The sequence below is a fragment of the Rana temporaria genome, chromosome 2, assembly GCF_905171775.1.
Source record: "Rana temporaria chromosome 2, aRanTem1.1, whole genome shotgun sequence".
Lineage (NCBI taxonomy): Eukaryota > Metazoa > Chordata > Amphibia > Anura > Ranidae > Rana > Rana temporaria.
Genome location: NC_053490.1, coordinates 517,514,309 through 517,540,212, shown reverse-complemented (window position 1 = coordinate 517,540,212; position 25,904 = coordinate 517,514,309). Strand labels below are relative to the sequence as shown.

Below are 25,904 nucleotides of genomic sequence, written 5' to 3'. Positions count from 1 at the left end.
CCAGAAGCGATTCAGTTCGCATGCGCCGCGCTTTATAAGTTTTTCATTCATTCATTCATTCAATAAATAATAACAAATAATAATTTAATAATAACAATACTTTTTATTCAATACATTTTAACAAATAATATATTCAGATACTCTGATTTTTTTGGGGGTCAAACAGGGGTGCAAAATCATAATTCAGTAAATGTCTCGGGTATGAAAATCTTTAAAGCACGGTATGGCGCAAAGTCCAACATCGCAGTCGAGACAACAGTAGCGCATTTCTTTGCGTATTTTCCTTCCGCTGGCGTCGCGCTTGGAGCAGCAAACCACACACATCCGTGTGGGTGCTGTTTTTTTTGGAGTGGGTGGTACGTGGTCCAAAAAATGACGACCAGTCAGTCGCTCAGGATTTACAACCCCAGAAGCCTGTCGTCCAGAACGGTTTACCGCCTTTGGCGTTTGGTGTTTCAGGAAAATTTGTTCTGCCACCTTCCACATAAAGTCTGCATGGACCATAGACCTGACATTTTTTTTTCAGCAGGATGAAAGAGTTCCAGAGACATTTCTCCAAAAGATGTCGGAAAATCTTTTTATAATATTTTTTCTGCTGCTTTCACATTGCAGGGTAAAAAGTCATGGCCTGGTCAGCCCTGTCCACACCTCCCATCGTGTGGTTGTAGTCCAACACCACCTGTGGCTTTCGAACATCTTTTCCACCTTTGGTATGGACCATGGCTGTCGAGGTGTTATGGACCGTGCTCAAAAGGGAAACATCCTTTTTGTCCCGCCACTTCAGAGCCAACATTTTCCCCTTTTGCCATGCAGCCACTTCTCCTTTCCCGAGTTTTTTATTTGGAAATGCTGACGGCATGTCACGCCGGTTAGGCCTCACAGTCCCATAAGCGTCCGTCCTATTTAGAAGAAGAAACTCGTATAGTTCTGGGGACGTATAGAAATTGTCCGTAGTGATACAGTAGCCCTGGTTGAGCAAGGGCTCTATCAATGAAAGGACTGAAGCGGTTGCCATTCCATAATCGCTGAATCTCGGGAGAATTTTGTCCCTTTGCCAGTATACAGTACTGAGTTCCAGATATATCCAGAGCTGGACTCACATAGCATAAAGGATTTTATTCCAAAGCGAGCGCGCTTAGACGCAATGAACTGAATCCAGCTTAAAAACATTAATATATCAAAATACCCTTTAATCAGAATACTAAGAACTCAGGGACCAAGGGGATTGATATCTAAACTATGGGCCAGATTCACATAGAACTGCGGCGGCGTAACGTATCGTAGATACGTTACACCGCCGCAAGTTTTCATCGCAAGTGCCTGATTCACAAAGCACTTGCGATGAAAACTACGCCGGTGGCCTCCCGCGCAAGGCGGGCCAATTCAAATGGGCGTGTGCCATTTAAATTAGGCGCGCTCCCGCGCTGGACCTACTGCGTATGCTCCGTTTCCTAACTCCCGCCGTGCTTTGCGCGCCGTGACGTCATTTTTTCGAACGGCGACGCGCGTAGCGTACTTCCGTATTCACGGACGTGTTACGCTAACGACGTTAAATTTTAAATTTTGACGCGGGAACGACGGCCATACTTTAGACAGCAATACGATTGCTGACTAAAGTTAGGGCAGGTCAAACGACGACTAACGTTGCGTCGGGAAACTAGACTAGCAGCGACGTAGCGAACGCGAAAATCCATCGGGGATCCGCCGTAACTGCTAATTTGCATACCCGACGCTGGTTTACGATGCAAACTCCACCCAGCGGTGGCCGTGGTATTGCATCCTAAGATCCGACAGTGTAAAACAATTACACCTGTCGGATCTTATGGATATCTATGCGTAACTGATTCTATGAATCAGTCGCATAGATAGAAACAGAGATACAACGGCGTATAAGGAGAAACGCCGTCGTATCTCTTTGGTGAATCTGGCCCTTTATACATATCTAATGCAGGCCAAAACACGGGATCCCCCGCTCCAGATTAAGAGAAAATGGTAAAAGATATGTACATCCATGACAGATCAGACCTGGAAGGAAGCCTGTAAATCACATTGGGTAGTGTCCCCTGCAAGTAATAATAGATTGATACAGTTATATATAATACATCAAGCTTACCTTACACCGAGTAAACTAAGCCTGAGGGACGAATAGAGAATGTGGAATGTGCAAGATGTAGGGTACCAAAGGCCAATTTTGAACATTTAATGTGGTCCTGCCCCCACATTAGTAGATATTGGAGACAGGTCTTGGATACAATGTCAAAAGTGTTGGGAGAACGCAATCCATCTACCCCAGAGGTGTGCTTGTTGGGACTGATTGAGAGCCAGAGAGTGACTGTATATGCTAAGACCTGTCTACAAGAAACACTATTATGGCATGTAAGCAAATTGACCTTAGGTGGATGCAACAAATATCCCCATCTAGGGAGCAATGGCTTAAAGCAATAAATGAAATACTTCCATGTGAGAAACTAATGTACGAGTATAGAGGAACACCACAAAAATACTATAGAATTTGGGATGGATGGTTAAAATCATCTTTAACTCTTAGTAGGTAAGGAACAATGTAAAAGAGGGGCATAGACAGAAGGATTCCTTGATTATGGAACTTAAGAAAGGAGGAGGTAGTGGAGGTAGTAGCCAGGGGAAGGGGGTGACTTGACTTCGGTCTCTGTGGGGAAGGGGGAAGTTAGGGGGATTTTTCTCTACCTTTCACCCACTCCAATCTCCACCGTACTCAGTACTCTCCATGCTGAGATATTATTCAGGGTGAAATGAAATGTATAATGAATTATTCTTTAAATGTATTTATTAATATGAAAGAAACAAATGAATTGAAAAAGATGAAATGCGACAATATTAATGTTTGTAAATGCAGATATGCAAAATAAAGAGTATTAAAAAAAAAAAAAAAGAGTATTGCAAATGATAAGCAAATATATTTTCTATGCTTGTTTAAATTTGACCGTATATGGAAATGCCGGTTTGATCTTTTTTTTTTTCATTTAGAAACCCTGTAACTGATATGTACTAGTAGTTTGTCCTTCATTTGTTTTATGGATCTGTGCTGTGATGGGATGATGTGTTTTTTTATTTTATTTATGTAGCGCTACCCCCGCAGGAGCCGCTGGTTTGTTTGTGGGATCGGCGTATTGAGTTACCTTGCAGGGTGTCTAGGGGTGATGCTAGTGAGTTGAGGCAATGAGCGAAGGTCCAGTCATCAACTGGATTTTTCAATGCTTTATTCCAAGGCCCAACATGGCCAACATCAACATAAGACAAGATAGGAAAGGTTGATGAAGCATAAGAGCAACTTTAGTATCAGGCCTTGGATACAAGAGTCCTGCTCTTTGCAATCAATGAGATTAGTTCGTCGCCACTCTAGCCAGAGTGGGTAATGTTCCCCCCCGGACAGACTTCTGTCACAAGCCTGGCAGCCGAAGTGTCACTTGTGAATCGCTGGGAGAAACAGACCTCTGCCACAGGCCTGACTCTGGACCTCTGCCACAGGCCTAGCGATTTAGGGTACAATAATTGGATTAAGCGAATCCTCCCAGTAAATTTCAGTTAAGGTCACCGGTTGACAGCTGCAAAGTACCTGTCAGCATCGTGTTGACCAGATCCCCGATGGTTCATTCAGGCCTCCTGAATAACCTCTCTCCGGGTTCTCCCTGAGCCGATTCCCCACCGCACAGCTCTCAGCTTAGGATCCTCTCAGCAAAGGGTGGGACCCAGCAAGTCGCTGGGGCCCCTCTCATCATCAGGATGAAGCTCTGCATGGTGCACAACTCCGGCCAGGTGGGCCATGGTGGCGGGGACCATGGATGCGCGCACTCTGAAGGTGGATGCCGCACCTGGAACTCGGACCCCGCGAAGAGAACAGAAGAAGACGACGAACCCAAATCAATGGCGTCTGCCCCAGATATACCCCTCCCCAGCATGCCCAGGGAGGGAAAACTCCTCTAATTGGCTGCTGGGGAAAAGTGGCTCTGCCAGAACCCCTCTAGCGCCAACTGTCGCCCAGGGGTGGGATCGCACCCCTTGAACGCAGACTGACCTACAAGACAGTTCTGAAATGACAGCAGCCCGAATTTAGTAAATCGTGAATGGGAGTAACTTAACTCTCCCATTCTCCACTAACTTTAGCGTAGTACCCATACTGAAAGTAAGGGGGCGCTACATACTCCCCCCACTTGAATTGACACTGTCCCCAGTGTCCTAAAGCATTCAAGCCCAAATGCTGGCCTGATACTGCAAACCAGATAGGAAAGTAGGAAAAAAGCATACTTATAAAACATTATGTTACAATATTACTAATATATAAGACATACACACATACACAACCCTAGCTATGTAGCTGCCCATTCTCCGCAGTGTTGATAGTAGGTGGGTCCAGAAAAAAAAACCTGTATAGGAAAGATATACAAAGCATACAAACTATACAATATACATTCTGAAGTATCAAATCATTTTCTATTTATTTACAACCTCCAGGGTCAGAATTGAAACTGCACGCTCACATCCGAACGCAAAGTTTCCCTTCCTCCCGAGGAGTCCTAAGGTGTAAGTGCTGTAGGAGAAATACTCTTCTCTGTACAATAATTCAAAGTATAAACATTAACACATTTGTCCTGCAAGGTAACGGTGCAGAACACTGCCCCTAGCGGTCAGTGCACTGGTACTGCGGCAGTACGAAAAATTCAAAGGTGAAGAAGTAGCAGCAAAGGGAAGTAGAAAAAGGGAATATAGTTATTTTCCTTGCTGAATTTTATGAAGCTGCAATGAAGGAGCTGTCAAAGTCCCACTCTAACTGACTGAACCCAAATCCCTCCCAAGAGTTCTTCACAAAAGTCTTTGTGGATCTGGAGGAGCAGGGGGAACGGGAAACTGGGAGAAAAAGCACAAAACGGAGTGGGGGCATATTTGTCCGTAACTTCCTTCAGGTGAGAGCCCAGGCCAGGCAACAGAAAAAAACTCACTCAGTCACACAAAGGCCCGGACAGTACAAACATCGGGCGCCCGCACAGAGCGGCATGTCCCGGGTTGGAGAAGCGGTGAGTCAAAGAAAATCACCCAACAACGAACTCACCAACTCCTCAAGGTAGACACGCGGCTTCGGGATCGCAAGATACACTCCGGACAGGGCGCCTCTTCATCTTTTTCTTGGAGGCCCAAAATCCCCCAAAGCCCTGTTGTTCGGGGAACCGGGGCTCGAAAAGTTGGTCAGGGAGATCATTGCCATCCGTCTGAGATTCGCTCCACCACATTTCAGGGTCGGAGGAATCCTCCGTTCCAGTGGGGAGGTAATTCGGGGCCCTGGTTGGGGCAGTGGCCGGATCAGGCCGATGGGACTTCCTCCACTCTTCCCAGTCGATAGTCTTTCGGGAGGCCCATGGACAGGGCAACATTGAATAAAGGTGCCCGGCACCCACGACACCGGGAGAAAGGCAGGAGGCGAACAGCCAACTCTTGGCATCGATGGCAGGCCAGGCCCAGCATTTCTGTCCTTTCGGAAGACAGCAGCGCAAATTGTCCTCTGGTAGACAACCGCACGACCGTATCGGTCACGGGCACTACATGCGGGACAATCATAGAGGGTATCCCGGGTGTAGTCATCGGGCGCCTCAACCCAGCAGGGGCAGCAAAGCTCTCCATCTCGGCAGACATCTTTTTCACGATCCATCCTTCACTCTTGCCGATGGGCAGTGCTCTGCTGATTTGGCGCGAGAGTGGGCGTTTCTTTTCCTTACTTGGCGCAAAATTGTACCCACAACTCACGCAGGGGAGGGTGGCTCCTCCCACTTGAAAGGACTTGTCCAGGCACGTTGCAGGTGCGTGCTATGCTGCACGTACGCCCAAGCTCAGCGGTGCAAGGTTAACTCCCTCGTTGCCGGACAGTTCAAAAACACGATACCGAACGCTCTTTAATAAATTACTACTCACTTCTCTTGTTGCCAACAGTAACAGCCGAATCCCAGACGAGCCCCCACGTGTAGCGCTACCCCCGCAGGAGCCACTTATTTGTTTGTGGGATCGGCGTATTGAGTTACCTTGCAGGGTGTCTAGGGGTGATGCTAGTGAGTTGAGGCAATGAGCGAAGGTCCAGTCATCAATTGGATTTTTCAATGCTTTATTCCAAGGCCCAACATGGCCAACATCAACATAAGACAAGATAGGAAAGGTTGATGAAGCATAAGAGCAACTTTAGTATCAAGCCTTGAGATCAGTTTGTCGCCACCCTTGCCAGAGTGGGTAAAGTGACCCCGGACAGACTTCTGTCACAAGCCTGGCAGCCGAAGTGTCACTTGTGAATCGCTGGGAGGAACAAACCAGCAAGTCGCTGGGGCCCCTCTCATCATCAGGATAAGGCTCCGCATGCTGCGAAACTCCGGCCAGGTGGGCCATGGTGGCGGGGTCCATGGATGCGCGCACCCTGAAGTTGAATGCCGCACCTGGAACTCGGACCCTGCGAAGAGAACAGAAGAAGACGACAGACCCAAATCAATGGCGTCTGCCCCAGATATACCCCTCCCCAGCATGCCCAGCGAAGGAAAATTCCTCTAATTGGCTGCTGGGAAAAGTGGCTCTGCCAGAACCCCTCTAGCGCCAACTGTCGCCCAGGGGTGGGATCGCACCCCTGGAACGCAGACTGACCTACAAGACAGTTCTGAAATGACAGCAGCCCGAATTTAGTAAATCGTGAATGGGAGTAACTTAACTCTCCCATTTCCCACTAACTTTAGCGTAGTACCCACACTGAAAGTAAGGGGGCGCTACATTTATTATTTAGGTTGTGCCTTTTTTGTTATTTGTATATATGTCTTTAATTTGTACAAAAATATATATATTTTTTTCTAATAAATACAATCTGATTAAAGAGGTTGTAAAGGTACAATTATTTTTCCTAAATAACTTCCTTTACCTTAGTGCAGTCCTCCTTCACTTACCTCATCCTTCCATTTTGCTTTTTTTTTTAACAAAAAGGTTGTTTATTGATGTAAACAGACAGAGCAAATGTACAGTTGCCAGACATTGGTCATACATAAATCAGCAGTAGATGCAGCATTGAATACAAGAAAAGACATAGTAAATGAACAGATAAGGTGATTGTCCATGAATGAGCGCATTCTCCTGTACTGCATTCAATAAGGGAAAGTAGAAGGAAAAATACCAAATAATAATAAAAAGTACAAGATCACAAAGTGGAGATGCAACGCGTGGCCTAAGAAACAGCACATATTCCATTGGCTATATATCCCCCGTGTTCCCCGACGTCCCCCCCATACAGATACACATGTCGGGAGCTCAAGCTGCATGACATAATCCACACTCTAAACGGGTCCAGGTTCCCCTGTCAGGGGAAAAGGGAAGACCTCCACCACTGTATCTCGGAGCATGCATCCAGGAAAATAGGGAATGGGTGAAGGCAGGGGGGGGGGGGGGGAGAGGTCTATGTTACCAGATCCAAAGAGATTCATGACTCAGGCTACTACCCCAGCGAGGCCCCACATGGCTCCCCGTGCATCCAACCCCAGGATTCGCAGAGGGCATCCAGGCCATCTCGGGATACCACCCACCTAACCCAGCTCCAGCTTTTCAGCCTTTACCCAGGCCGCCCACACCTTGTCAAATTTCCCGGGGCAATTTCGACCCAGGTATGTGAGTTTGTACAGAGGGAGGGCCGCATTGATCAATGCTCTCCATTGCTGCACCGAGGGGGGAGGGGCCTATTTCCATTTTAGCAGGATTGCTTTCCTGGCATAGAAAGCAGCGAAGAAGACAAACAGTTTCTTAGATTGAGTACCAGGTAATGTGTCGACTATGCCTAAGAGCAGCGGCAAGGGGTCACAGGGTACACTTATCTTACTCACGGATTGAATCACCTTTACTACCCCCTGCCAGTAGGTTTGCAACACGGGACACGACCAGACCACATGAAAAAACGAGCCCTCCTCTACACCGCATCTTGGGCAGGCAGGACTCCGCTGTGGGTAAATTTTTGCCAGGCGCTGGGGGGAGAAGTAGGCCCTGTGCAAGAATTTGAGCTGTATAAATCTATCCCTGGCCGACACCACCAGGGTAAGATATTGTTGTATCCCTTCCTCCCAGTCGTCATCAGCCAGCACCGGGATATCCGCCTGCCACACCGAGTACAGTTGGGAGACCTTAGAGGTGTCCAGGCCTATCAATAGTGAGTATAGGGCAGACAAGGGCTTAGTCTCGTCCGCCGCACTCAACATGCGTTCCACCCCCCTAGTCTCCAGCACCACCAGTCCAGGGAATTGTGATCTAAAGGCATGACACAGCTGAAGAAACCGAAAGAACATCTGGTTCGTCAGTCCCTTCCTCTGCTTCATCTCATCAAAGGTGAGTAGTCTGCCCGTCGGGGCCACGTTCGCCAGTGTCTTAACCTCAAATCGGGCCCATAGCGCCGGGTCAGGTATGGACTGAAAGTGTGAGAGACGCGGGTTCCCCCACAGCGGAGTACGCGGGGACCAGCGACCGGGGCTCTGAACCTTGGCTCTAACAACCTCCCACACCCTCAGGGTAGTCTTCATAGAAGACGTAACCGCGGGACTAGATCTAGGACCCCTGTGAATAAGATTGCAGAGTTCAGAGTAAGATCCCAGAAGCGCAGCCTCCAGAGTAGCCGCCGGGTTGGCCGGCTCCTCCGAAAGCCACCACCTGAGCGTAACAAGGACCGCAGCCCAGTAGTACTTCTGGAAGCATGGCAAGGCCAGACCGCCCAGAGTGACCGGTAGCTGCAGGGTAGACCTGGCTATCCTAGGGGTCCCTCCATTCCAGATGAAGGACGTGATTAGGGAGTCCAGTTTCCTAAAAAAAGGTGTTGGGGATAGGGACGGGGGTCTGTCTAAAAATATATAGAAACTTCTGTAAGACGGTCATCTTGACCAGATTGACCCTCCCAACCGGGGTAAGGGGTAGTGTCTTCCAAGCAGCGCACCTCTGAGTCAGCAGGGACAAGACCGGGGTCAAATTAAGGGGAATAAACTGTTTAAGGTCCCTATGAATCTCCACTCCCAGATATCTGAACTGTGATACCTGTCGCAGAGGGGTACCCGCTAGGACTACCGTCTCCGGTGATTGCAGGGCGAAAACAACCGACTTCCCCCAATTGATGCGAACACCTGATAATCTGCCAAATGTATCAATAAGCGCTAGGGCCGCTCCGAGAGAGGTAGAGGGATCTCGCAGGTACAACAACGTATCGTCCGCGTATAGGGATATTTTCTCGTGGATCGGGCCTATCGGGATACCGCGCACCGCCGGGGAGGAGCGAAGGAGGATCGCCATAGGCTCAATAGCCAGAGCAAAAAGGCCGGGAGACAGCAGGCACCCTTGCCTCGTGCCCCTGTGCAGGCGGAAAGGTTGGGAGAGAGCCGACCCGGTACGGACCCTAGCAGTGGGTGCCCTGTAGAGAGCCTGCACCCACGATACAAACCTGGGACCGAAGCCGAACCGACGCAGGACCTCCCACAAGTATGGCCACTCGACAGAATCAAAAGCTTTTTCCGCGTCTAAGGAGGCCACCACGTCGGATTCGGCCAGGGCCCCCTGAGCCCCCAACACCGTGTACAATCTACGGAGGTTTATATCTGTTCCCTTTCCGGGCATGAAGCCGGTCTGGTCCTCATGCACCAACGATAAAATGACAGAGTTTAGACGTCTGGCCAGAACTTTAGTAAGGATTTTAGCATCCGCGTTTAGGAGTCTTTGCCTGGCTTGGGGATTACTACGATGACGGCCTCCGCCATAGAGGGGGGGAGGCCGCCATCCTTGAGTGATGCAACTACCATAGCGTGAAGCCTGGGGGACAATAGTTCTCCATGTTCCTTATAGAATTCCGGGGGGAGGCCGTCCACCCCCGGGGTTTTCCCCGCCTGCAATTCCCCCAGAGCCTGCTGCACTTCCTCAAGGGTTATTCAGCTGTCTAGGTAGGTGCGGGCCTCATTCGAAAGGCTCGGAAAAGTCAATTGCCCCAGAAAGGAGTCCAGCTCCTCTCCCGTATAGTCAACTCTGGATGAGTACAGCGCCCCATAATAGGAGGCAAAGCATGCATTGATAGCCCCTGGGTCCATCTCAACCAACCCGTTGTCATTTTTAATCCTAGCAATAGTAGTGACGGGCTGTTGTTCCCTAGCCAGCCAGGCCAAGAGGAGCCCCGTCTTCTCCCCCTGCTCAAAGATGCGCTGCGTCTGGGCCAACTGTCTCTTTCCTGCTTTGGCCACCCGGAGAAGCATAGCCTCTCAGTAGGCCGCCCGCATGTCCGCATATGTAACTGGGTTCTGGGTAGCCACATATTGGCTTTCTAAATCCTGGGCTTTAGTCTCAGCTTCTTCCAAACAAATAGTGGCAGCACCGCGCTCCCGAGAGATAACCGCTTGATAGCATCACCGTATAAACGCCTTAAATGCGTCCCACCTATTGCCCACCGCCGTGGAGTCCTCATTGTCCCCCCAAAACTCAGAGATGCGTCTGGGGATCTCCGCCACCACCCTCTCATCCGAGATCCAGTAGCGAGAAAGTCGCCACAGTCTCTCCGATGGGGGCGTTAGGGTCTGTAGTCCAAGGAGCACGGGGGGCGTGATCCGAGATACCCCTGGGAAGGATCTGCACCTTACTGACCCTCGAGAGCATTCCCCCACTGACGTACACCAAATCTATCCTGGACATAGCTCTATAAGAGGTGGAGTGACACGTGTAGGCCTTGTCATCTGGATATTTCCAGCGCCAAACATCCGTAAGACCATAGAGTGAGGCCTATCGCTGCAGGGGAGAGTCAGTGGTGGCGTCAGACGACAGCCTATCCATGAACGGGTTTGGGACCATATTGAAGTCCCCTGCAATGATGATATTATCAGTGGGATACGTGGCCAATATAGGGATCAGGGATTTCAGGAAAGATACCGTAGCCGGTGGCGGTATATATATATGCCCAGAATTAACATTTCAACCGTATCTACCACAGCATGAAGGAGCACGTATTTGCCCTCAGGGTCTATCTTAATGTCTAGAAGAGAGTAGGACAAGGACTTGTGAATCAGTATGCTAACCCCCCTGGCATAGTTGGAGTACGTAGCGTGGTACGAGTGACCCACCCACTGCTTTCTCAGGCCTAAGATCTTACGCCCCGTCAAATGAGTCTCCTGCAGGAGGCATATATGGGGAGAGTATTTTTTGAGGTAGGCCATGACCAGCGACCTCTTTATCTTATCATTTAACCCGCGGACATTCCACGAGATTAGCCTAATGGGAGCCATTGAAATCCTAACATCTCCTGGCAGGGGAAACAATGACAGTGGAGCCATCGCGGGGAAGGGTACCCCATCGATCGCACAGAAACAATCACCTCAAGCGCATTGGGCACCCAGCCTAAGTGCCCCAAACAGGCCGGGCTAGGTGTCCAAGGCAGCATACTGCATGTATTAGTCTGGCAAGTAAATCGGCAACTCATAAGAACATCAAACAAGAAGGAAAAAAACATGAAAACAAAACAGAACCTCCCACCCCGCAAGCCCGGAAAAAGGACCGGAGTGCATATTCCCCAAACCAACTCCATCAAACCGTAGGAAGGCCTTTTATGGGAGCAACTGGCAAGGCGACCAGTCCAGAGGCACCAGAAGAGCAAACACCCGGCTCAGTAGCACCCTCAGGAGAGGACCCCACCCCCCAAACCCGTACCTATCACTGGATAACATTGGATCCACCCATAGCATGTTGACTCAGATACGATCATCTTAAACGACATAGAATAGAGAACTTAAACATAAAACAGTTCACCTAGGTCTCGCTAGGGGCACACACTTAAACATTTTAACGTTACAGGCCCAGTCCCGGTCTCCAGGGGCCTGGGTCAGACCTGGATGGTCCCCCTCAGAGCCCCCCCCTGTATCAACCAGCACCCGATCCCGAGCCACCCCCACGCCCCCCAACATGAGTGTACCCCCAGCAAACCTTAAGTCCAGCCGGTGAGCAACAGAAGGTGCCAGATGGAGTCCATGAGCAATACCCGTGTCGGGTCATGAAGAGGGACAATCAGAGGAAACGGGGGGGGAAGAAATGGCGGGGGGCAGGGGGCCAAACACGCCACAACATAGAGGCACAGTCCCGCCCTTCCTTCCAAGTGGCTCTTAGCAAAGGGAGCAACGTTCAGGTGCGGCCACACGACAAAGAAATACAGGGAGCATGGGGGGGGCCAGAACTATATGTAGTATCGTTACAGATGCCGGGGCAGGGTGTCCAACCAGTGTGAGGCATCTTCCGGCGACGTGAAATAGCAGGTAGATTCGCCATCGATGACCCTCAGTCTCGCCGGGAACAGCATACTGTATTTCAGGCCCTTAGCCCGGAGCAAGCCTTTAACGTGATCGAATGTTCTGCGGAGCCTTTGGGTGTCTAGAGAGTAATCAGGGAACATCATAAGCCGCATGTTGTCAAAGCGGAGTTCCCCCACTCTCCTGGCCTCTCTCAGTGCCAGATCCCTGTCGCGGAAGTTCAGTAAGCGAAAAATAAAAGTGCGCGGGGGGGCCCCAGGTATGGCACGACCCGCTGGCATCCTATGGGTCCTCTCTACCATGAAGTGCGGGGAGAACTGGGCCTGTGGTAGTAGGTTCCGGAGCATAGTTTCCGTAAACATCGTCGGGTCTTGGCCCTCAGCCCCCTCTGGGAGACCCACCACACGGAGGTTATTCCTCCTGCTGCGGTTCTCGCTGTCCTCTGCCCACGACTCCAGGGCCTTCACTCTCACCTGCAGGGTGTGTATGGAGGCCCGCTGATCCCGGATGGAGTCCTCCGAATCTCCTTTCTCTATCTGCAACGTAGAGAGCGTCCTGACTCTCCAGTAGTCCAAGGGAGGGGGCGAGCACGACACTCCACACCAGGGAGAAAGCCTCGCATTACTGTGTGGATTTACAGACAGAAGAACAGGAAGTGAGCATTTCTCAGAAGAATTAAGGACATTTAAAAGCAAAATGGAAGGATGAGGTAAGTGAAGGAGGACTGCACTAAGGTAAAGGAAGCTATTTTGGAAAACAAAATTGTACCTTTACAACCCCTTTAAGTACATAAGGACTGATCAATTTTCAAATCTATATATACTGTACCATAGCTTGTGGACTACACTGATTTAAGTTATTTTTACCAAAGAAATGTAGCAGTATACATTTTGGCCTAAATTTATGAAGAAAGATTATTTATTTGCAAAATTTTATAACAGAAACAAAAAAATCCAAAAATGTTCAGGCTTTTTTGGTTTATTTAAAGCGGGGGTTCACCCCCAATTTTTTTTTTTAACATTACATTCAGCCGAGTTGTCATAATGACAATTGGCTGTTTTTTTTTATTTTATCCCCGTACATACCGTATTTTCACCGCCACTTCCGGGTATGTCTTCTGCGGGACTGGGCGTTCCTAATTGATTGACAGGCTTCCGACCGTTGCATACTGTGCGTCACGAGTTGCCGAAAGAAGCCGAACGTCGGTGCGCATGCGCCGTATAGAGCCGACTCGCAGTCCGGCTTCTTTCGGCAACTAGTGACGCGCTGTATGCGACGGTCGGAAGGATGTCAATCAATTAGGAACGCCCAGTCCTGCAGAAGACATACCCTGAAGCGGCGGTGAAAATACGGTATGTACGGGGATATAATAAAAAAAAACAGCCGATTGTCATTATGACAACTCGGCTGAATGTAATGTTAAAACATTTTTTTGGGGTGAACCCCCACTTCAAAAAAAAAAAAAAAACATCAGTGATTAAATAAACCCCCAAAAAACGCTCTCTCTGTCTCAAATTAATGATAACAAATACATTTGGCCACATTGTTGCATGACTGAGTAATTGTCATTCAAAGTGTAAGGCCTCGTACACACAACCGAGGAACTCGTCGGGCGAAACACATCGTTAGGCCCCGTACACACGGTCCGCCGGACCGTTTTCAGCGGACATGTCCGCCCGGAGATTTCTGTCTGATGGTTGTACACACCATCAGACAGAAATCCGCGCGTAAACAATACGCGGGGTGTGGCCGCGCCGTCGCCGCAACGATGATGCGGCGACATGGGCGGCCTTGAAGTTCAAAACTTCCATGCATGCGTCGAATCAGTACGACGCATGCGAGGGATGGCGACCGGTTTCCAGCGGATAGATTTCTTAGCATGCTAAGAAATTTTGATCCGCTGGAAACTGTCCGATCCGCCGGACAATTGTGCGGTCAGGCCTACACACGACCGGATCTGTCCGCTGAAACTGTCCATCGGACAAATATCAGCGGATAGATCCGGTCGTGTGTACGGGGCCTTAGGCTTGTCGAGGAACTCGACAAGCTTGCTTTGCGTACACACTGTCAAGACAAAATCTCCTCGTTCTGAAACGCGGTGACGTACAACACATACAATGGCAGGGGAAGTTCGATTCCACTTGCACAACCCTTGGGGCTGCTTTTGCTAATCTCATGTGTTTGCGTGTTAATTAAAAGTTTGGTAAGAGACAATTTGCACTTTACAGTCTGTTACAGCTTGAAAAATTTGTTATCTTCTGTACAAATGCTACTTTTACTCCCGTCTCATACTTTATTCTGAGCAAGCGCGGGTTTCTTAGCATACACACGCTCGAGTTTCTCGTTGAAAACCAGCTTGACGAGGAATTTGACGAGCAAATTCAGACTCTCGTTGAGGAAAAAGAGAACTTGCTCTCTTTTTTGCTCGTCGAGTTCCTCGACGGTTTCCTCGATGAAAAATGTACACACGACCGTTTTCCTCGGCAAAAAAGCTCTCCCACCAAGTTTCTTGATGGATTCTGCAGAGGAAACCGGTCGACCGGACCGTTATCATCGGACAAACCGATCGTGTGTGGGCCCCATCAGTTTTTTTCCCATCGGTGAAAAAAAAAATAGAACCTGTTTTATATTTTTCTTATGGTTAAAACAACGATAGAAAAAAACGATCGTCTGTGGGGAAATCCATCGGTCAAAAATCCATGCATGCTCAGAATCAAGTCGACGCATGCTCGGAAGCATTGAACTTCATTTTTCTCAGCACGTCGTTGTGTTTTACTTCACCGCGTTGGACACAATCAGATTTTAACCAATGGTGTGTAGGCAAGACTGATGAAAGTCAGCTTCATCGGATATCTGATGAAAAAATCCATCGGTTTGTTTTCATCAGACGAACGGTTTGTGTGTAAGTGTCTCTCCTTCAGGGGGAATGCGTTTATTTTTTGTAAATGATCTCTTAACTGAGGTCCTCCACCTCTTATTACCTTTTTTGCCCTTGATACATATTTTGAAGAATACTGTAACTGTACCATATATCATCCTATTATGTTAGCAGGTGATTGAGTTTCACATAGGAAGTGTGGAGCTTTTCTTGTTTGGAATGTTTAGTATTAAAATAATTACATGATTCTTCTAATTGTGTTTTTTTTTTATTTTAACCAGCCCGGAATGATTGTGGCGGTAATCCATATGAGAGAAGAAACTGCGGATACCCCAGAATTAGTGCTTCCGATAGGGATGAGCTTCGCGTTCGATACGAACGTATGTTCGACTCGAACATTGGTCGTTCGATCGTTCGTCGAAACTCGAACAAAACGGGTCGTTCGCGCCAAATTCGAATGGCGCTGTATGTCCCGCATGCTTGGCCAATCACAGCGCGCAAAAAACGAAGAGCCATAATTGGCCAAAGCCAGGGTGGCTTTGGCCAATCATGGCTCAGGGGGATTAGTACACGCCCCACACTATATAAGGCAGCCTGCATGGCGGCCTCGTGTAGTGTGTTCCGGCTTTGTTAAAGAAAGCAAGTCAGACAGACAGTTAGAGATAGAGAGATAGAGACACAGTGGGGCTGATTTACCAAGCCTTTACTCCATAACTCATGGAGTAAAAGCAGGAGTAGCAGCCGTTTTGACATTTACTATTGAAATACGCTGCTAGTGCAGTGTATTTCAATAGTTACTAAAGTGCTCAGTGCGCCCAGGAGAGGGCGCATTGTGCGCCTGATAGACCTGGCGCACGGCACATTGAAATGTAAATATCGGGGATTTGGGCAGGAGTTTATTAGGTGAGGGAGGGGGGTGATGCAGGGAAAGTGTAGTGACATGTGTTTGAATGTGTTTGGCGGGCCGAATTGAAAGTGAAAGTGTTTTTTGGAAACCGATCCCCATACGCTTGCACAGTGCGCCTGAACCTCGGGAGGTTCATTTGCATACTGAGCATGCGTACAGGGAATTTTCAGCAATTCCCGTGCGCCTTGTCAGTACGCCGAGAAAATCTTGGTAAATACCAAGCGGCGTACCCGTGATTGCGCTGCGTGACGCGGCGCACGGGAATCTCCGAGCGGTTTTCAGCCTGCGCTGACCATGAAGGGGAACTCAGCGCCAAATTTCAAACTTGAAACCGGCGCGGGTCCCCCTCCAGGGGTACATTATGCTCTTAGGCTTGGTCTGGAACGTGAGGGGTTAAACCCGCGCCGAAAATCGGCGCGGGGTTCCCCCCCAGATCCAAACCAAGCCCTCATCCCAAGCATGCAGTCTGGCCCGGACAGGAATGGGGGTGGGGACGAGCGAGCGCCCCCCCCCTCCTGAGCCGTACCAGACCGCATGCCCTCAACATGGGGGATTGTGTGCTGTGGGGGAGGGGGGCACTGCCCCCCCCACCCCACAGCACTCTTGTCCCCATGTCGATAGGGACAAGAGCCTCTTCCCAACAACCCTTGCCATTGGTTGTCGGGGTATGCGGGCGGGGGCTAATCGGAATCTGCGAGCCCCCTTTAATAAGGGGGCCCCCAGATGCCGGCCCCCCACCCTATGTGAATGAGTATGGGGTACATCGTACCTCTACCCATTCACCTGGGGAAAAATGTAAAGTTAAAAAACACACCACACAGAATAAAATAATTTATTAGTCAGCTCCGGGCCTCCCCCCTTTCTTCTTTAGCTCTTTTTGAAGGGAGGGTTTCTTCTCTCCCAATCTTCCGCCGGGACCCTGGGCTTCGGCAATTTCTGCCGGGGGAGGGCGCCATCCCTCGGTCCTCTCCGCAGCCTTCCGCCGGGGGCCCCCACCCCATTTAAGCTCTTTTTCATTAGGGGGGGCATCCGGACTTCCGCGACTTCTGCCGGGGGATGGCGCCTATCCCCCGGTCTTTCCGGCGCCTTCCGCCAGGGCTCCGGTCTTGTTCCTCGTCTTCTGCCGGGGTGCGCCAACTCCCCGGTCTTTTCTCTGCTGTCTTCCCTCTTCTGCCTGTCTCCTCCGGGGACAGGGCTTTCTTTCCGCTTCTTTCTTCTCTGTTCCCTCTTCTGCCTGTCTCCCCCGCGGAGCCAGGGCTTTCTTCTCTGTTCCCTCTTCTGCCTGGCTCCTCCGGGAGCTCAGGGCTTTCTTCTCTGTTCCCTCTTCTGCCTGGCTCCTCCGGGAGCTCAGGGCTTTCTTCTCTGTTCCCTCTTCTGCCTGGCTCCTTCGGGAGCTCAAGGCTTTCTTCTCTGTTCCCTCTTCTGCCTGGCTCCTCCGGGAGCTCAGGGCTTTTCTCCGCTGTGTTCTTCCTTCTCTTCCATTCGATGTTGACACGACGAGGTTCCGCGCTGACATGCCGTGTGAGCGGCGGGCATCGACTTATATAGGGCAATGCCACCATGTGACCTCAACCCATGTGACATCACATTCCCTGGGCATGATGGGAATGTGATGTCACATGGGTTGAGGTCACATGGTGGCATTGCCCTATATAAGTCAATGCCCACTGCTCAGACGGCATTCCAGCGCGAGACCTCGAATGGAATGGAAGAGAAGGGAGAACACAGCGGAGACAAGCCCTGAGCTCCCGTGGGGGGCCAGGCAGAAGCGGAAGGCACCACAGAAGCCCGGAGGGTGGCGCCCTCCGGCGGAAAACGACGAAGCCCAGAGCCCTCCCCCATAGGCAAGGAGGAGCCTCACGGTGAAGGGGGCTCTGGCAGAAATCGACGAAGCCCGGAGCCCTCCCCCATAGGCAAGGAGCCTCATGGTGAAGGGGGCTCCGGCAGAAAATGGTGTAGAAGACGGGGGGGGGGTAGGTGCACCCCCCCGCAGAAACCGACGAAGCCCGGGACCCTCCCCCATAAGCAAGGAGCTTCGTGGTGAAGGGGGTCCCGGCGGAAGACGGCGCAGAAGACGGGAGGTAGGTGCACCCCCCCGCAGAAACCGACGAAGCCCGGGACCCTCCCCCATAAGCAAGGAGCTTCATGGTGAAGGGGGTCCCGGCGGAAGACGGCAAAGCCCGGGGCCTAATGGGGTGGTGGTGGGGGGCCCAGGCAGAAGACCCCCAGCTGACTAATAAATACATTTTTAAATGTGTGTGGTGTATTATTTTTTTACATTTTTTTCCCCAGGTCAATGGGTAGGGGTACAATGTACCCCATACTCAATCACATAGGGTGGGGGGCCGGAATCTGGGGGCCACCTTATTAAAGGGGGCTCTCAGATTCTGATAAGCCCCCCGCCTGCATACCCCGACAACCAACGGCCAGGGTTGTCGGGAAGAGGCTCTTGTCCCTATCGACATGGGGACAAGAGTGCTGTGGGGTGGGGGGGCAGTGCCCCCCTCCCCCACAGCACACACTCCCCCATGTTGAGGGCATGCGGTCTGGTAAGGCTCAGGAGGGGGGGTGCTCGCTCGTCCCCACCCCCATTCCTGTCCGGGCCACACTGCTTGCCTGGGATGAGGGCTTGGTCTGGATCTGGGGGGGGACCCCACGCTGGTTTTCGGCGTGGGTTTAACCCCTCACGTTCCTGTCAGGGGGGGGAATGCCTGATCGTCTGTTCATACAATGTATGAACAGCGATCTGTCATTTTCCCTAGTCAGTCCCACCCCCCTTACAGTTAGAACACACCCAGGGAACATAATTAACCCCTCCCTCGCCCCTAGTGTTAACCCCTTTCCTTGCCAGTGACATTTTCATAGTAAGAAATGCATTTTTAGAACATTGGTCGCTAGAAAAATGCCAATGGTCCCAAAAATGTGTCCGCCATAATTTCGCAGTACCGATAAAAATCGCTGATCGCCGCCATTACTAGTAAAAAAATATATAATAAAAAAGCCATAAAACTAAACACTATTTTGTAGACGCTATAACTTTTGCGCAAACCAATCAAATGCTTATTGGGATTTTTTGGAACCAAAAATATGTCGAAGAATACGTATCGGCCTAAACTGAGGGAAAAAAATATTATTTTTAGATAATTTTGGGGATATTTATTATAGCAAACAGTAAAAATGATTTTTTTTGGTTAAAAAAAATGTCGCTCTATTTTGGTTTATAGCAAAAAAAAAAAAAAGGCAGAGGTGATCAAATACCACCAAAAAAAATAATCTATTTGTGGGGAAAAAAAGGACGACAATTTTGATTGGGAACCACGTCGCACGACCGCGCAATTGTCAGTTAAAACGACGCAGTGCTGAATCACAAAAACTGGCCCGGTCATTGACCAGTAATATGGTCTGGGGCTCAAGTGGTTAAAAATTAACAAAACACTAAAGTTAGCCCAATTTTTGGTGATAATGTGAAAGATGATGTTACACCGAGTAAATAGATACCTAACATGTCACGCTTTAATATTGCAAACACTCATGGAATGGCGCCAAACTTCAGTACTTTAAAATCCCCATAGGTGACCTTTTTTTTTTTCAGGTTACCAGTTTATAGCTACAAAGAAGGTCTAGTGCTAAAAGTATTGCTCTCGCTCTAACGCACGCGTCAATACCTCACATGTGTGGTTTGAACAGTGTTTACATATGTGGGCGGGACTTACGCCCGAGAGAGATCTCTTCGTAATTCTCAGCCTCCCTCCTGCTAAATCAGTTGCTACTTTTATCTTACTCCAAAAGTGGGTGTGTGTCTCATTACTATGTAATTGATGACATCATATGACGATGGAGTTTATATGTTACCTTGACAAACAAGACCAACGTCATTTGAATAATTAACTATTTTCACCACTAGGGGCTATACCATGGTATGCCATGTAATACCATGTTTGCAACTTTTTCATAATAATCTATATATATATATGCATAAATGGGTTTATATAATGTTAACTAGTACAGATACATTGTTAAGATATTTGAAAGAAAACATAATTTAACATACTTAATACAATAGGACTTAAGCCTTCTTGTTTCTGTAGCTTATTCTGAAATACAATTCTTTTAATAATACCCCGTCTGTAGAAATCTCCCCTTATCTATAAGTGTCAAAGACCAAAACATATATGTATTTAGTTACTCCCAAAATCGGTTTTATTTATTTTCGTTTAGTTAAAAAATGCATTCGTTTGAAAATCCGAAGTAAGGTCTAATCTGTCAATTGAAGGCTAATGGTGTCTGTCTAATGTTCTAAGAAGATTCGACGAAGCAGCTAAACTGTACAACGCCACAATCATACATTTCCGGTCGAATGCTCGGTCCACAAGCTATAGTAGAATTCTAATGTTGTATGACTAGTAATAATTATATTTCTTAATTATTATTACTAGTCAGCCAACAATAGAATTCTTCTATAGCCTATGGGCGGAGCATTTGACCATTAATGTCCACTCGTGGCGATCGTATGTTTTTAGCTGCTTCGTCGAATCTTCATGTCTCTATAATGTTGAATCTTTTCGAATAATCTTGGACTAATAGAGTTAGGTTAGGCACATTCGATAGACACAGATCACTATTGTCACCGTCATGTCAAATCTTCTTTCTATATCAAACTGTTTTCGCAACAAAACCAAAATAAAGCATTTTTATGTCGGATCTTTCGGAATTTGGATTCTGCACATTCATTATCGTTTGTTAAAACGAATGCGAAAATCCTCCAAATTCGGACGAAAATGCATTCGGATGAAAACGCATGCACATGTCTACTTCACATGCATGTCTGCATAAAACATAATACACCTGAAGGGCTGTGCATATTTTTGGCTGTGCGTTTGGCTGTACTGTGCTGTTTTCTGGTGATGTTCCTACCAGAAAAGTTAGAAACTTAGGAAAGTCCATTGCTGAGGCTGCTCTAGGTAATGGGTCCCGTTGGAGGGGCATGCAGGCAGTGAAACAGATTACATAGTACACCGTCCTCTCTGCACAGCTCCCACTATGGATGGCCCCAGACTAGGTTGGTTCCCCTGTATGTTCCCCTGCCCTACTAAATGGGAAGTGACACACACACAGGGGAAGCCATATCACAAAATATATCAACTCCCTACATGCACCAGCCAAGACTTAAAGGTAAACCTACAAAAATGCAAAAACATTCTACCATGTAAGCACGTTCTTACATGCGCTCTCATGGATCTCATCTGAGTGAGGGTGGGATAGTTTAGGTCTGGACAAAGAGGCTTAAAGTGTATTAACCACTTACCCCCCGGACCATATTGCTGCCCAAAGACCAGAGTACTTTTTGCGATTCGGGACTGCGTCGCTTTAACAGACAATTGCACGGTCGTGCAATAAAATTGGCGTCCTTTTTTTCCCACAAATAGAGCTTACTTTTGGTGGTATTTGATCACCTCTGCGGTTTTTAGTTTTTGCGCTATAAACAAAAATAGAGAGCCAATTTTGAAAAAAATGAATATTTTTTACCTTTTGCTATAATAAATATCCCCCAAAAATATATAAAAAAACATTTTTTTTCCTCAGTTTAGGCCGATACGATTTCTTCTACATATTTTTCGTAAAAAAAATCGCAATAAGCGTTTATTGATTGGTTTGCGCAAAAGTTATAGCGTTTACAAAATAGGGGGTATTTTTATGTCATTTTTATTATATTTTTTTTACTAGTAATGGCGGCGATCAGCGATTTTTTTTTCGGTATTGCGACATTATGGCGGACACTTCGGACACTTTTGACAAATTTTTGGGACCATTGGCATTTTTATAGCGATCAGTGCTATAAAAATGCATTGGATTACTATAAAAATGCCACTGGCAGTGAAGGGGTTAACACTAGGGGGCGGGGAAGGGGTTAAGTATGCCTGGGTGTGTTCTTACTGTGGGGGGGGGGTGGCCTCACTAGGGGGAACACTGATCCTCGGTTCATACATTGTATGAACTGAAGATCAGCATTTCCCCTGCTGACAGGACCGGGAGCTGTGTGTTTACACACACAGCTCCCGGTCCCCGCTCTGTAACGAGCGATCGCGTGTGCCCAGCGGCGATCGCGCCCTCCGGGCACACGCACGGGAGTCGGGGGCGAGCGGGGGGCGCGCGCGCGGCTCCGGCGGCACGCGCGCCCCTAGTGGCGGCTGGGAGAGAGGACGTCATATTACGTGCTCTCGCCCAGCAGAGCCACCTTGTGGACGTATAATGACGGTGTGCGGTCGGCAAGTGGTTAATTCTTTAAGTCACACATTTGGAGGAAAATTTCCTCATAGTTCATCATCGGCGCCAACATGTGCAGCCTGTAAAAATTATTATTTACTATTTCAAAAATAATATTTTTCAATTTTTCTTCTTAGATAAGGCTCAGTGCTCGGTGATACCGGGTGACAGAATAGAGTGCGGATATGCAGGAATTAGTTCTGAAGAATGCCGTTCCAGAGGATGCTGCTTTGACTCATCTATTCGCGGGGTCAAATGGTGCTTCCGCTCCAATGACTACAGTAAGGGCTTTTCCTATGCTACAATTTCCACTGATATTATTATAATACGCTATTTTTATAGTGCTAACAGTTTCTGCATGTCTCTACAATAAAACAGTGTAAGTGCATGAAATCGGCTTGGTATTAGCGTCTTACAATCCCCTATGTAGCAGCGCTCAGAATGGGAGAGAAAGAAGCAACCTAAAGAGCCAGTCATATATGCTAAATGTGCTAATGAGGAACATGTTGATAGAAGAAGTGTACAGAATGACAGAGAGATAATCTCATTAGTCTGCTGCTTCTCCTTCTACTGCCCAGTCACTGGGGAGGGGGTTACTGAAATGCAGCAGAGAAAAATCAGATCCTCCTTATTGCTAAATAAAGCTGCACATGGGGCAGAGCTGTGTAGATCTTGGGACTGGATGGACAGACATACAAAACCTTTGACAAATAAAATAGTTTATTTAACTGCCTGGGCTTCAGACTTTAAGAATAAGTGCACTTATTCTTACGATTCTCCCTGACCTAAAGGATCCTACCATATTTACCATGACCCAATAGCTGCGACCTCCATTGTTTGTTTACATTCAACAGTGAAAGGCTCCCTTTCTTGGTCACGCCTGCACAATTCAGCACTACCTCTATGGAGCTTGCCTATGTCCAAGCCAGAAGATGGATCCATAGAAGCTTGTAATGTGCATGTGCGGCCAGAAGAGGGAACCTGACATGCTGAATGTAAACCAACTCTGGTGTCCATATTTTTTGGATCTAATCTTAGTAAAGGTGGGATTGTTTAGGTCCGGTCAAGGGGGTGTAGCGCTACCCCCTCAGGAGCCGCTGGTTAGATTGGGACAGCATGATTATGTTACCTCTGTGATGTTATAAAAAGTGAAAAATTCAGCGCTGGGAAAAACATAAATAAACTAAAAAATGCAAGCCAGCACTGAGGATAAATTCATAAAAATTTCCCAAAGTACATAAATATAATGAAAAGTGTGGCGCAAACAATTAACAATTAAATAATTAAAACAATGAGTAAACAATGCAAACTGTGAAACTATAAATAAAGTGAACCAGTGCAAAAACAATGTTCATGTGTCCAAAATAGTCCTTGTAAAGTGTATATAACACAAATCCAGCAGAAGTGATGGTGAAGGAGAAAGCACCGATAGGGAATCTATCGGTGCTTTCTCCTTCACCATCACCTCTGTGATGTGTCTAGGGATGATGATGATGGAGTAACGGAATGTTCAAACAGCAGGGTGTCGTTTTCTGTGCTTTATTTACTTGCCCAATATGGCAAACAGTCAATTTGAGGTGGACAGAGATAGGTTGGTGAAAGGAGAGTTTGCAGATTTAGGCCTATAGATAAACGGAATCAGTCCTGCCTCCAATGGGACTTTAACTCACGTCGCCACTCCAGCCGGAGTGGGTAAAGTGTACCTGGACAGGCCTCTCACACTGACCTGGCAGCCAGAGTATCACTTAGAACTTCTGAGAAGAAACAAGTCTCTGCCACTGACTTGGCTCTGTGAAATTGCAATTAGGAGTGGAACCTCTGCCACAGGCCCTTTGCTCAGGAACGAAGATAATAGAGCGAATCCTCTCAGTGAATACAATTTGCCTGAATCTCCCTCAGGTAGCTTTCCATATGGTCACCGACTAACAGAAAAGACCACAACAATCACATCTACATTGATTGCAGTGCGCAAGAGCTAAATTTACCTTACTTAGTACCTATCTCAGAGGATGCCACTAACTTATTCTTTAAGCCACATGTAGCACTACCCCGGAAGAGCTGCTGAGTAATTTTGGGTGGCACGTTACCTCTATCTTCTCGCTGTCCAAGGTGAAAAGAGAGTCTGAAGAATTTCAATGTCCACACAATGCACTTCTTTTTCTGGGATTTATTTGCAGAACTTTAGTAGAAAAGAAGTAAAGGGGGTGGAAGGGTAGGTAGGTTCAGGTGTATAGTCACAAATAGGAAACACTCCTGCTTCCAGCAAACAGTTCTCATCGTCACTCTAGCCAGAGTGGGTTTTGCTCACCTGGATAGGTCCCTCTCACTGGCCTAGCAGCCGGGACGGCGCACGGAATAAAGTACAGTCTCTGCCACAGACCTTCCTTCATTAGGAGACACATTTGGTCCAGAATCCTCTGCCACAGGATTCAGCACCCAGGTCTTTCCAGCTTAGCTTTGGTAAAACTTTAGTCCCGACAGGTGACACCGTCAAGCCTCTCAGTGTATGGTGCATCCTTCAATGAAGTTTCCAGGCCTTCTCCCAAGATACCAGCCTCTTGCATGGCCCTCTCCAGGATAGGTCCTCCCCTGGCTTCATTCATCAAGTGGCCTCCTCCCACAGGACAGACAGCACAGGATCACCTCTTCAAAAAGCAGGCCCCAGTCTGACTACTGGGCTACCAGGCGAAGCCACAACCCTGGACCAACGTGGTCCCGGAGTCAGGATTCAGGGCATGCACCTCAGGCCAATGGCGTCTGTCCCTTAACTACCCCTCCCCAGCATGCACAGCAGGGTGACCACTCCCACTGGTTCGCTGCAAAGGGGAACACCCAATACACCCTGACCTTGCTGCTGCCACCCTTGGCCTGGGGTGGGAATGACACCCCCAGGCAAGCAGTGGTGGAACTCTCAGCACAGCCATGGCTGGAACAGAGGCTACATTTGCCATAAATCATACTAGTCTGAGAGAAAACAGCTCAGACCCCCCCTAAATTTAAAGAAGCGCCTGTTCAACAGGAGCAGGGTGCTACACACACATTTGGAAGAGAATGTCCTCATAGTTCCTCATAAAAGCCAAAAACTTCTATGTGCAGCCTGTAAACATTATTAATTGCTATTTAAAAAAAAAAAAAATATTAAATTATTCATAGATGAGGCTCAGTGCTCGGTGAGTCCGGCTGACAGAAAATAATGTGGATATCCAGGAATTAGTTCCAAAGAATGCCTTTCTAGAGGATGCTGCTGTGGACCGTTCTCATCGGACATGTTTGGTCGTCTATACGAGGCCTTATACTTCCGTCTCCCAGTAGGGAGATGGTCCCATAGAAGTCCAAGGGCCTGTAATATGTAGGCACAGCCAGGAGAGGAAGCTATTTACCACTCAATGTAAAAAACTCTGCAGGCTGTGTGTGAGCAGGTCAGACCAGCTGTAGCACCATGAGCCTTGCCCCCTAGGGGCATGGCCATCTTTAATGTTGATTGGACCCTGAGTAAACATTTTCTTACAGCATATCATTACCACTTACTGACTGGTTGCTAGAGGTTACATCACACATTACG

The 25,904-nt window shown here is 48.2% G+C and overlaps 1 protein-coding gene across 1 annotated transcript in view; it reads left to right on the top strand.

The window, feature by feature from the left end:
• LOC120927994 (trefoil factor 3-like) overlaps positions 1-25,551 on the top strand; it is a 32,786-nt gene extending 7,235 nt beyond the window's left edge. Inside the window, exons 2-3 of the mRNA XM_040339036.1 lie at positions 22,480-22,623; positions 25,496-25,551. Coding sequence (XP_040194970.1) covers positions 22,480-22,623; positions 25,496-25,536 — 185 coding nt within the window. The 3' untranslated portion in view covers positions 25,537-25,551. The remainder of the gene's footprint in view (positions 1-22,479; positions 22,624-25,495) is intronic.
• The last annotated feature ends 353 nt before the right edge of the window (positions 25,552-25,904 follow it).